Source organism: Centroberyx affinis, unplaced genomic scaffold (assembly GCF_046629955.1).
Source record: "Centroberyx affinis isolate AG114_WGS23_722 - 3 ecotype Tasmania unplaced genomic scaffold, CSIRO-AGI_Caff_v1 ptg001151l_1, whole genome shotgun sequence".
Lineage (NCBI taxonomy): Eukaryota > Metazoa > Chordata > Actinopteri > Beryciformes > Berycidae > Centroberyx > Centroberyx affinis.
The window spans coordinates 765-14341 of record NW_027279683.1 but is presented as its reverse complement, the minus strand read 5'-3'; the positions used below and the strand labels follow the sequence as shown (position 1 = coordinate 14341).

Genomic DNA, 13577 nt, shown 5'->3' with positions numbered 1-13577 from the left:
AAGCATGAACCAACCAATTTCAACCAATAATATCATGACATCCACCCATCAATCATTCTTCAACCTCTAGCTAGCCACACCGGTCATATAAAACCGCACTTCACCGTTTCTGGGTCGTAGCTGACAGAGCAATATGGAGAGAGAGAGGAAGAGATGTGTGTTTGGATATCAGTGGGGAAAAACCTTGTTTTCATTTCCAAAACAATGTCGCTGAGGTCTAATTCATTCATCTCTCTCTTGTCCTCCTCCTGATCTAACAACAGGTGAGGGAGGTGTGTGTGGAGCCAACAGTCCTCTGTAGCTCCGTATCGCGCTAAACTCTAAGCCCCGCCCACTGTTTAGCGGTCCAATCAATCATCATTTGATTTAAATCCCTCTTGTAACTGTACACCTCTCAAATATTCCGTTTCACTGGGAAATACATCACAGGACAGAAGCTAAAGACGCTCTAACTTCCGTTTCAGTGGGACTTTAACAAGACTAGGTCAAAACCTAGTATATGGCTGGACCGTGTATGAGTGTGCCACGTGCCACGGCCGACCAATGGTGTACCTAACTCCGCTGTAGACTGCTAATACAGAATAATAGTCCATACATCCATACTGATCACCGTTCCAGCGCGCCCCGTCTCTCTCTCCACCGCTGTCCTCTCCACTGCGCCCACGGCCCGCATTGATCCTCCCGATCCAAGCGGCAGTCGCTCTGCTACCCATCGGTGTCGAAAACGCTGTTCGCCGGACACCTGGTGAGCATCGTCGTCAGGACCTCCGCCAAAATCTCGGCCGGATCACTGGGAACAAATCGGCGCCCAGCTATTGGCACTGGCCGGAACCGTGGCCCCTGGTAACTTCGGGAAGGTCGGAAATAAGCCCTCGGTGTGATGAAACCTCCATGCTTGTTTGTGTCTCTCTCTCCGACGGTGATATGATATAATTGTATAGATTCTACTTTAGCTTCAGCTTACATGCATGATTTTGGTCAGCCTGCTTACTGTGTGGGAGAAACGTGCTCCGATCTCAGCGGAGAAACAAGCTGGCGGAGAAAACAAAACTTACATTTCTGGCTCTGTGATCCTATGATGTGCCACGTGCCACGGCCGACCAATGGGGTAACTTGATCACTCAGTCAGTCAGTCAGTCACTCAGTCAGTGACAGACATTCGCGTTTGTAAGGCTGGCCCCGCTGTTGCGGTCCAGCCAAAAACATCAAAGCAGAGCTGAGGACTATGGAGGGGGAGATCCACAAGATACTGGAGCGACAGATGCGGCTAAACACAAGAATGGCCATGTTGGAGACGGCAGGGGCCGGTGATGCTGCCCGTACGGCTGGGGCAGCCATCAACTCCGGTCCCAACGCTGGGTCCGATGAGGATTAGACGCAAGGTGCCCAGGCAGGTGCCCTGGCTACATCTACGCCAAAAAACTCCCGCCTGCCGACCCCTCTGCGCCCTCCACGCCTCAGGCCGGGCGCAGCGTTTTTCACCCCTGCACCCGCAGATGGAGCGTGGGTAGGCATATGGCAGAGCCGCAGAGGCGGTAAAGGCCGCCCGAGATCCCCTCCACCTCCACCCCCGGATTTTACCACCACAAATCGGTTTTAAGTTCTCCGCTCACCTGCATCTTTGTCACCCTCACCGCTGTTAACATCGAACAAGATGGATAATATTGTCATCATCAGAGACTCCATTGTGCGAAATCTGGACACCGCAATTGATTTTAAAGTACACTGTTTTCCCGGAGCGAGAGTCTCAGACTTTGATGGAGCCTCTGTCTTAACTGAAGCCTCTCCTCCAAATTATAGTTTTATCTACTCGATACGTGAGGGTAAGAGAGGAGGAGGACTGGCAGCTATTTTTTCAGACATTTTTAAATGCAAGTGTTTACATTTTGGTAGTTTTTCATCTTTCGAATATCAAGCTATTATATTGGAAAGTCAAAAATCAGTGTTGTTGATTACTATATATCGACCACCAAAGCATACAGCTTCATTCTTACCAGAAATGTCTGAACTACTGTCAGTCTGTTTTACTAACTATGATAGGATTCTTATAACTGGTGATTTTAATTTGCATGATGACAATGTCTTGGACTGCAAGGCTATGGAATTTATGCATCTTTTACATTCCTTTGATTTTACTCAACATATTGTTGGGTCAACCCACAACTGTGGCCACACCCTAGATCTAGTGATCTCTAGAGGTCTGAATATTGTTGTTGATAAGATTGTTGATATTAATGTATCAGATCACTGCTGTTTGTTTTTTAACGTGACTGTCGCTGGTCTAGCAAAAAACAATACAGAGCATTTCATTAAAAGACGTTTTTTTAGGTCCATCTTTAGCCGCCAATTTCCTTTATCACATACGTAGTCCACCTCTCTCAGCTGAAATCTCATCGATACGTGAAAAAGTAAATCACTTCAACTCTATATTAAGATCAGCTCTCGACATAGTGGCACCTGTGAAAACTAAAAAGAAATCACAGATTAAAATAATGCCTTGGAACAATGAGCGAATATGTCTGCTCAAGAGGGAGTGCTGTAGAGCCGAGCGAATGTGGAATAAAAGCAAACTAACAATCCACCGAGAGATACTTACAAAATCCATATATGATTATAATAAAGCCTTACGCTGTGTGAGGCAGGCATACTTCTCTAAGATTATCAGTGAAAGCGGGAACAACCCTAGAATCTTATTTTCTACCATCGATCGCCTCTTAAATCCTTCTCAGCTTCATGACCAAATATGCCATGCCTCAAAAGCAAAATATGAGGAATTTGCATCATTTTTTGATAATAAGATCGTTGATATCCGAGCTGGTATTGTGAATACTGTTGAAAATAAAAAAAATCTGATCTTTAATGGTTCTCCGGGAAACCTGAATTCTTTTTGTACAATTAGTGAAGGGGAACTCCGTAAAATTATTTTGCAGTTAAAGTCATCCACTTGCTCCCTGGATGCAATTCCCACTACTTTCTTTAAGGAGGTCTTAGATCGTTTGATTGGTGATGTACTGGATATTGTAAATTGCTCTCTAGAAACAGGCATTTTCCAGATTCACTCAAAACAGCTCTAGTCAATCTTGATTCTTCTGTTTTGGGCAATTTTAGGCCTATTTCCAACCTGCCTTTTCTGAGTAAGATATTGGAAAAGGCAGTGTTTAAACAGTTGGATGTGTTCTTACACAACAAGATTCATGAAAAATTTCAGTCCGGTTTTAGAAGGGGACACAGTACTGAAACAGTGCTTGTAAAAGTAATAAATGATCTTAGAGTGAGCGCCGACAACAAAAATGTTTCTATTCTTGTACTACTCGATCTGACTGCTGCGTTTGATACAGTCGATCACGGGATACTTCTAAACCGTCTTGAAAATTGGATTGGTCTCTCAGGCACAGCCCTGACCTGGTTTAATACTTGTAGTTAGTCTCGGTGACCATGTTTCAGACAAGCATGACATTTTTTCAGGTATTCCACAGGGTTCTATTCTTGGTCCTTGTTTTGTCTGTATATGCTGCCACTTGGAAAAATTATTTGTGATCATGGAGTGAATTTTCATTGTTATGCTGATGACACTCAGCTATATTTATCTGTAGCGCCAGATGACACCGATGCCCTAAATCCCTTGATAAATTGCCTATCCAGCATTAAACAGTGGATGAGTAAAAATTTCCTCAAATTAAATGAAGATAAAACAGAAATTCTTGGTACAAATGCACAGAGAGAAAAGATATCAAGCAGATATGGAAGTCTGGCTCTACAGAATAAGCCTGAAGTAAAAAAACCTAGGTGTTATTCTTGACACTGAGTTGGATTTTAAATCACATATCAACAATGTTACATTGTTTTCATTTAAGAAATATTGCAAGAGTTAGACCCTACCTCCCACTAGAAGATGCCAAAAAATTGACTCATGCATTTGTCTTCTCTTGGCTAGATTATTGCAATGCACTCTTTACTGGATTACCTAAAAAAAACTATTGATAGGCTGCAACTTGACTTGTACAAAATGCAGCAGCCAGAATTTTAACAAAAACCAGAAAAAGAGAACATATTACACCAGTTCTAGCCTAATTGCACTGGCTCCCTGTAACGTTGAGGATTGATTTTAAAATTATTGTACTTGTTTACAAGGCCCTAAATGGTTTAGCACCTTCATATCTCTGTGACTGCTTATCTGAGTATGTTCCAAACCGTTCCCTTAGGTCGTCTAGTGCTGGCTTGCTAAATGTCCCAAAAATGAATTACAAACAGTCTGGTGATGCAGCTTTCTGTTCTTATATGCACCAAAGGTTTGGAACAAACTCCCATTGCAAATAAGACAAGCAACTTCTGTTGATAGTTCTAAGAAACAGCTCAAAACCCATTTTTATGATCTTGCTTTTAATTAATTCCATCTTTCTATTTTAACACCATTGTTATTAATTCATACCTCTCTTATTTCTTATACTTGTTTTATGCTTTTTATATCTAGGATTGTTCTTTATTATTTTCACTTTATTTTATACTTGTACTTGTTTTATGCTTTTTATTCTAGGATTGTTCTTTATTATTTTTAATTTATTTTATTATTATACCTGTTTCATGCGTTCTATATCTTAAGATTGTTTTTATCTTTATATATTGATTTTTATTGTTTCTCTTGTAAAGCACTTTGAGCTGCATTTTATATATGAAAGGTGCTACATAAAGTTTATTATTATTATTATTATTATTGTCATTGTTGTTCAAAGAAAACATTAAAATATATAGAAAGAGTGTATTTAAAATGATAAAGAAATGTCTATTGAACCTGTTTGCATTAAATGTATGTAGTTTTTGGCTTTAATCTATGGTTTGTGTCCTTCTCACACACACATTTACACCAATAGGGCCCCATTGTATTTGTCTGTTTAAAGTGCTGGCTGCACTAGTTACCTGTTAGGGGCTGGTGACATCAGAGGGTGAAGTGAATAGTCAAATAACCTACTTTTATGATAAGATAACAGTCTTTGGTACATATAAATGAAATTTTTTGGTGATTGGTCTCCTTATTTTAATAATGGCAGACATATATATACATACCTTTTGGATTTTTAATTTCCTATTCAATTTCCGCCTATAATTCATTTGTGTTTAAGTGTATACATTTCACAGATGGACTAAGGTATTGATGAAATCTTTGCTTTATTGTATGCAATAACTGTCTGTGAACATCCAGTCCAAATTTGGTGACATTCTGATCATTATTTCCAGAGATACATGTGATAAGGCAGACGCTGTCCCTTTTGGAGAAGCCTAAATTTTCACTATTTTCGGTTTTGGGGAGGATCCAAACATCAACCAAATAAACTAATTTTGCAGTAAAATATTTTTATACAACCATCCATTTCAAAAACTAGACATATTAAAGTTATGAAAAAACATGGTTGTGCTTTGTTCTACCTCGGGTAGGGGTATCTCAAAAACTAAAGCCTTTTTTGGAGATTTGTTCCTCTACTAATTCCTCTGTTGACACAAAAACCTGACAAACTACTGCATCCTGCTCAGGGCTGTACTGATATTTGATGAGGTGGTATACTGCTTAATAGGTGGGAAGTAAGTGGGTATCCTTTCCTATATATTTCAGTGGCTATTAGGCTGATAGGTAGGTGTACTCCAAATTGCCAGAAAAAGAGGTGGTATAGGCTGCTATTCCATACCCTCCACTATGCCATAGATCCTACTTATTAACCCACACTCACATATTTGAATATACTGGTATAAACAGGGTTCACTGATGGAATATTAAACAAAGATGTCATATTATATCACTTTATTACCTATTGGATGTTTACCTATCTTTCTTGCCAACTCTTAATAACTTACAAAGAGGGACCTCCATGACCGTTCCTCAACCCAATGCCTCCTTTGCAAGTGCATCCACTCTTTCATTTCCTTCAACCCTCTGTGAGCTGGAACCCATGTGTATTGAATTAAAATACTAATTTTCTGTAATCTAAATTAAGTTTGCTGTATCTCAAAAAGTGCATGAAAATGATTCCAGACTTTTAAGAGCTGAACTTGAGTCAGAACATATGACCACTCTGATCTTCGTCTTTTCCTATATATAAACTCTGCAACACAAAGTGCAACACAGTACCAACCCTGAACCTCCAGTAGTGGGCTGTTTTGATCTGTAAATATTGGAACATAGGCACAATATGTTTTCAAACAATTACCAAAAGAAAATAATCCTCCACCTTCCTGTCTGGATGCATCTTTTCAAGAATATAAAAGTCAACCTGAAGCTTCTTCTTCTTGGTTTTTAATTGGCGGTTGGCATCCACATTTGTTGCATTACTGCCATCTACTGCTCAAATCCTATAATCCACAGCTCTTCACAATCTTTCCAGTAAAGCTGTACCTCTCAAAGATTCAATTAAAATTCTACACTTCCTTGTCCTATCTTCAAAATCCCCTTGACTGTAACTTCCTTCTTTTCTCCAATCTCTTTTCTATTTCTCTTCTACCAAATCTCTTCACTGAATGAAGTTCACTTTGTAACTGATAGAGATGTCTTCCTTTTGTTTCCCTATTCCTATATCCTTGCCATGTACATACTGCTGTAACCCATATCAATCTTTTGGCCTCTGACTTGCTCAGTGGTATAACAATATCAACCTCCTCTCAATGCAAAGTTTTTTGCCAACACATCTACTTCCTCATTCCCTTTCTCCTCTACATGAGCTGCTGCCCAAGTGAATGCAGTCTGAATTCCCAGCTCTCTCACAGGTGATGTTTTCATAGCTCCACTGCACAAGTGCATCAGTCTGCACAACATCCAACTTGTTTAATTAGGTTAATTAGCTGATCCATGAGCTATGCTTCCATAATCAACTGTCCATCTCATCAATGCATCTTAGATACTGTAGATTTTAAAGAAACACAGTCACATCCCCATTTTACCAAACATCTCATTACATTTCTCTCTTACTTTTTTTGATATGTACCTCAGTCAAAGAAGGATCTGAGTGTTCATTGATAGTTCGTGTGAAATGCTGACCAATGGATGAATACTGAATGAAACAATTAACTCTGTTATCTAGGGCTCTTTGGTCAAACATTCCATTTGTGTGTCATTCTTAAACTGATCGACAGCGGTTTTTATCCTACTGTCAGGATAATCTGTTTGAAGTGACTATGAAGGCCCTCAGCATGTTGCTGGTAGTGGAAGTCTGGGCTACAGATGCGGCGTATCCTGTTAAACTGACTGACTGGGTGGATATAGGACAATGTTGGTCAAGCCTATGAGGCATTCAGCACAGTGGGTCTTGTATCTTTCTTTCTTTCTTTCCTTCTTTCTTGACTACGATGGGTAAAGCGTGGGCAGCTTGCCAGTCTGCAGGTTTTAGCAGAGCACATTCTTTTCTCAACACCTACACATATTGAACTCTCTGGGGTCAATGTCATCTCAACACATTTCGTGGCATGAGCACCAAGTGTGTGGAAATGGTGTTACTGATAGAGCCGTTTCTCAAGAGGTGAATCAAGTGTCTCCTGCTCAGTATGACTATGATTATTTTTAAGGTCTTGTACCGCTCCATCCTACTTCACAAACTGTACAATTTTGAACACTAGAAAAATCTTCAGGCTCAGGAATGTGTTTTCTACAGCACCATGAGCATATACATTTTTAACATGGGTGGGAATTGAATTCAGGGCACTAACTGCACCTCTTCTTCACTGCTGTTGTTGTACAATACATTAGTATGAACTGTGTTATTATGCAAGTTATATGTCTGCACCATTGCCACCAAAACAAACCCTTGTCTTTGCTACTGTACCGGCTGAATAAAGTTATTCTAATTCTGAATATTTTGTTCTGGTTCTGTCCTTTTTTCCAGATAAACCCAAAAGATGAAATGAAGAATAAAGAATGATTCTTAAAGAGCATTAGTTTATTTTCCACAGGTTACTTCAGAAACAGGATAATTATATACAAAATCTGGAATGTTGGATAAATGCATATCAATCATCATCTTACTGTAGCTGTTTCCAGAGAAACCTTAGAAATACTAGCTATACATTAAAAGGGTTGCCTCTGCATTGCAATTTATTGCTGGTTTTACAAACTCCGGTCACTAATGCCATTATTAATTCTTCTTTTCTCACTTTTTAAAAGTATTTACATTTTGATTAGTACGGTCTAAAATTCACAGGAGACTGCTAAATAAATAAGAACAATATGGGAGCATAAAAAAAAGAGACCAACTTGGATGAAGAAAATGTGACAACAGGTTCTCTCCCTAGATTGTCTACATTGTCAGACTGTATGTTTTCGCTGTGAATATAAAGAAAGTGACCATTACCCCAGAAAAAAAACAGATATTTTTCCTATTCTTACAGAATCAAAAGAAAATGACTTACAAAAATTAGCACAAATAATAAAAACAATGATCTAATCTGTTTAATATACAATATGCTGTAGGAAAATTTTGGGGAAACGCACGTGTTTTAATGTCATTTGCCTCTTCTTAAAATTTAAAGCCTTTTTAGCTTCAGTTTAAAAATTAAGGGTACAGCTTCACTTAGAGCAACCTTTAATAAACATAATGATAAAAATAATGAGATAAAAAACGTAGCCAATTACCACAGTGTTGTCGTTTCAGTTTGACAGTGCCACCAGTATAATACATGGATCAAACTGACTTACAGGAACAGTACAGTGGATGACAGTCTGCAGCATACAAGCTGTGACAGAATGGCATTTGCTGAATCATTGTGGGGGGGGCAAAAACACAATAATATATTGTACATGTAATTCAGTGGTCGCAAACATACTGCTGGAATTTGTGGGGCCGTTGCTCGGTACGTGAATTCAATCATTTCCATGTCTTTTGGAAACACGTCTCATGGAAAAACGATTTGCCACTGAATGAACAGACTCAACAGGGTGATTCCATGCAAACAACAGGTACGTACATGTAAATTTGATCACATCAAGTGGACATAGCATTGCATTTTATCTTCTTACACATTCAACAAACATTACGAATGAAATATTTTGCGATCGCAGCTTCGATTGGATTAGTTTTCCAATAGTGTAGAGGTTGATTTTTTTTTTTTTTTGCACAAATTAACATTACAAAGTTATGGTATTCTAAGCAACTAAAGCTTTGAGAACAGAAACTCGGTTACAAGCTGGTAAAAAGCCTCGGGGCAGAGTGACGAGAACATTCACTGTTACACAATGCAGAGGAATAAAATTTCTTGGAGGAAACAAACGGCACTAGGCCTACATATCTCCTGTGCCATTTCGTTACAAAAAGATTCTTCTCACAATATAAAAAATCATGTAAAACCATCAGGGATTACTAAAAGTTTGTGTGTGTGTGTTTTGTTTTAAAAATGCTATCTGATGTTTTTTTTTCTGAATGAAAATAAAGGCTTCTACTATTGCTCTTAAGCCGTTATGCTGCAAATGTTCTCATAAGAGTGATTCATAAGTGAGTATTGCTTGGGTCTCGGGGTAAAGGGGTCCCCCCCCTGTTCAAACAGCTCAAGGTCTATGGCACTTGACAACTTGCTTCTCCCCACTCAATTCTCTGTACAGCAAAAGGAAACCAGAACGAGACACTGCTCCAACGTGATGGGTACAAAGCGTGGCGTAACATCCTTTTGTTGTTTTTGTTTTACAGACACAAAAGGCAAACTGTGGTCTTTTCCCCCACATCAAAATAAAACGTTGCCAGACACTGACACCCTCGCCTGTTCAGACGAAGCCCTTTTAAAACCACAGAGGCCCAAGCTTGACCCGTTCCGATTCAGACCCCGTTCTCGCGTTGTCTCCTGCGCTCACCCTCTTGTACACAATTTCCAAACGTGCTTTGGTTAAACTAGCGTAACCACCACATCTCTTCCTGGTTTTCGACAAAAACCTGCAACTGGCAAGGCGGATTAAGGCCGAGCGGACACACAGTAACTTCGCAACTCTCGCCGTTCCTACCCCCACCCCGACGTTTGACGCTTCCGTTCCGTATTCCAGTCTCAGAAAAAAAAAAACGCAAAATCACATGTGGACGTTTTTATCAGCATCTGAGAAGGTGCGATTCACTCTGGTTGTGAAGGATTTTCGTTCACAAATAAGCCGGTGACAGCATAGGAAGTGAAGTGATATGCCAAGCAGGTACAGCGGAGTCGGACGATGCAGGTTTTATGGTGCCAGAGGCGGATGATGATTTGCTCTTCATCTCATTCGGGCTCTTTCGATCTTGCCAGGAAAAACAACAACAATTCTTTTCCCAAACAAAAAACAAAAACAAAAAAAAACAAAAACACCACCATGTTCTACATTCGTCTTCACAAAAAAAGCACATAACACTGTCCCCCATATCAGATCACACAGCAGACCAGTAAGTGGTTTCAACTTCTTAAATTAAAAAAAAAAAAAAGTCATGACCAAAAAAAAGAAAGGCAAACTGGATGACAAAAGAGAGGGAGCCCTGCCCCCTAGTGGTCAGCTACAATTCATGCTCCTCCTCCTCCCACAGAAATAAAACTCATGATGAAGGGTTAATGAGTTGTCGACTTGAAAAAAGAAAGATCTGTACAGAGACCACAGTAATTATTTGCGTCAGAGCAGGTCATATCCTCGGCTTCCTCTATAGAAAAATACATACCACAGTGATGGCCTTTTGAGGACGCGTGCTTCCAAGATGTTTGCCCCCCACCCCCTCCCTCCTCTCCTCTCCTCAATCCACTACATTCAGTGGTTTTTCCCCCCGTTATATCAAGGCTCTGAAGATCTCTTGTTATAAATAGTCCCCGGCAGGTATCGATAAACCAGTCTCTCTCTGTGTATAAAAATACGAGAAGTCAGCATAAATGTCTGCGTTTCTTGTCTGCGTCTCGCGTCCGAAGCGGAGGTCAGTTTCTCTTATGCGAGCGCGTCTCTGATGATGATCAAATCCACAGTGCTGGGAAACGTCTTCAGGAGGGAGACCGCGTTCCCGTGATCCATATTCACAAAGCTGTATCCGTTTGCCTGTAAGAAGCCGTATTTGTGGTTAACATGTTGAAAGATCCTCACTTGGGAGACTTTTAACTAACTCACTTTGTGTGTTTTGTGACTTTTTTTTTTTTAGCAGCGTACCTGGATAATTTTATCTCCCGGCTGAAGGATCTTGGATGCAGGTCCGTCAGGCTGGACCCTTGTCACAAATATACCCTAAAACGATATGGGAAATATTCCATCAGTTACATACATAGCAGTCACAGAGTTGTACATAATGGACGAAACACCTCAAGGCGTTCTTGTTAAGTGTAAGTCGGTAAGAAACGAGATCTAGAGGGGATGTACATTGTCATCTGGACGGAAGGGGTTTCCCCGGCCTCCCACTCCTCCCGATATACTGAAACCCAGCTCAGGATTCTTCTCCACTTTCACACGGATCTGAAACACACCCACATACTTTCGTTAGCCATTTACATACAGTCACTTAACTGTTTATTACATACTGGTTACATATTAGGCTTGAAAATCCATACAGGGTATTTCACAAGGACAAAAGCTACTTGTTAAAGTTTCGTTAGTTATTTAAAAGAAAGAAAAAAATGACTTAAATGGGTCTTACAAATGCGCTTAATCAAACATCAGGAAAGCCTATTTTTCATTGATCTACCCGTCTTAGTTTCTTTTTAGCCAGCTTGTAGTGAAACCAATATCCTGAAAATCATCTTTCAGCAAGTCACGATTTCCTTTGTGCACACACACACACACACACACACACACACACACACACACACATACACCGTCCTTCACCTCTTGCTGCATTGAGTCGTGCGGGAGGCGTGGCGGCCCCTGGGACTGCTGGGAGACTTTGAGCATCAGGTAATCAATGAGCTGCTCTCTGGAGGGGTGGCGGGCCATGGGCGCCTGGCTCATCTGAGGGCGAGCGGAAGGGCCCATCTGACCGTTCATTAAAGGCACCTGTGTGAGACAGAAACACACATCGACAGACGAGAGAGAACAGAAAGTCAAGCGGTGATCACTTCTTCTTTTGACTTCAGAATGAGCTGCTGATTTATCCCCCACTCCCTCCTCAGGATTGAGTCAAGGGGAATGCCTCTACTGACTCATCACCTGGAACTACAATGTTCTCACAATCAATTGGCCTCCAGCACACGGGACGAAGTGCACACATAATTCAACTAAATTTATCAGATTGCAATGGCTTGAACAGTGAAATTCAATTTGTGTGAATCATAAAAACTGATCTACTCTGAGGTAAACAGAATCTGCAGGTACCAAATAAATCCTGTTTTGCCCTCAAGTGGGGGTCAACACTCTCTGACAGAGCTGAACCAACAGCACCAAGCAGGAGGGATGCAGGCATGCAGTACTACTATACTGCAGGGGGAAGAATGGAGAAACTGTATGTCTATTATAAGACAAATATTACAACACCCGACACATAGTTAATTATAAATACATCATGAATTAAAATATCTGAAGACATTTGGTTTTACGGAATGTGTTAGACGTATCATTGGTCGTATATCCCACCATCTACACACACCCAGACAGCTCTGCAATTTAAATTTCCAAAAATACATCTTTTTAGCTTGAAATTTCCATGTCAAAATCATTTGTTGCTGGGTTTTCAACTTTGACAGGTATTAGGCCTACTTTTCTGTGGGGGTCCATGGTGTAGCTCTGCTGCCCTTGGGAACCAAACACATCATCCTGAAAGGGAAGAGAGAGACAGCGATTAACATTCTGCCCTAATCTCACTCTCTAAAGCTCGTGTGTCATTGGAGCTCACTCGCAAAAAAAACAGGATAACTGACACCCCAGACAATTAGGTAATGACATGAGAATTTTTCATGTCTCGTAATCCCATTAGTCAGGCGGGTGTTGATTTAGAAGAGGAAAGCTGCACATCTGATTAAGACAAACTGCGATGAAAAACTGAGATTAAACTGTTAGTCAATTCAGACACTAAGCACAACATAACTCTAAATATATATATACATATATTGTAAATGTAAAGGAGGCAATGGATACACAACATTCTCAGACAGTATAAAGCTGTCATTTCCACAGATTTCGATACCCAACATTTTATTATTCAGCTAGACACACTCTCCCACCACTTACCTTCACAAACACAGAGTGTGTGTGTGTGAGTGTGTGAGTGTGTGTTGTCAGTGTGCATCTGCACTGCGTCTGAGTTGTGTTTTTAAAGGCCTAATGTTTCCTGACATCCCACAGTTAAAGTATCATAGAGGCAGAATGATCGCCCCTGGCTAGCAGGAAAGAGACTGCCTGGGGCCTTTCGCTCTGGGCAAGAGTGTGTGTGTGAGTGTGTGTGTGTGTGTGTGTGTGTGTGAGTGTGTGTGTGTGTGTGTGTGTGTGTGTGTGCGGTGAAACGGCCTTTAAACATGCAATATTCTCTGTGTCATCAGCTTAAACAGCTAAACAGGGTGTTCGGTGCAGAGAGGAGGAGGAGGAGGAGGAGGAAGGAGGGAGGAGAGAGAGAGGAGAGAGAGAGAGAGAGGAGATGGAGATAGAGGGAGAAGGCTCGCACGCCCGCCGCACCGGACTCCTCCATTAATGA

General features: G+C 40.7%; 1 protein-coding gene across 1 annotated transcript; it reads right to left on the bottom strand.

Moving 5' to 3' along the window:
- Positions 1 to 7904: 7904 nt before the first annotated feature.
- On the bottom strand, positions 7905 to 12945 carry LOC139648064 (erbin-like). Its single transcript, XM_071524121.1, has 5 exons — positions 12647 to 12945; positions 11780 to 11947; positions 11318 to 11410; positions 11111 to 11185; positions 7905 to 11002 (listed from the first exon to the last, which is right to left on the bottom strand). The coding sequence occupies exons 1-5, from the start codon at positions 12662 to 12664 to the stop codon at positions 10895 to 10897; spliced, it is 462 nt and encodes a 153-aa protein (XP_071380222.1). The 5' UTR covers positions 12665 to 12945; the 3' UTR covers positions 7905 to 10894.
- Between the last annotated feature and the right edge of the window lie 632 nt (positions 12946 to 13577).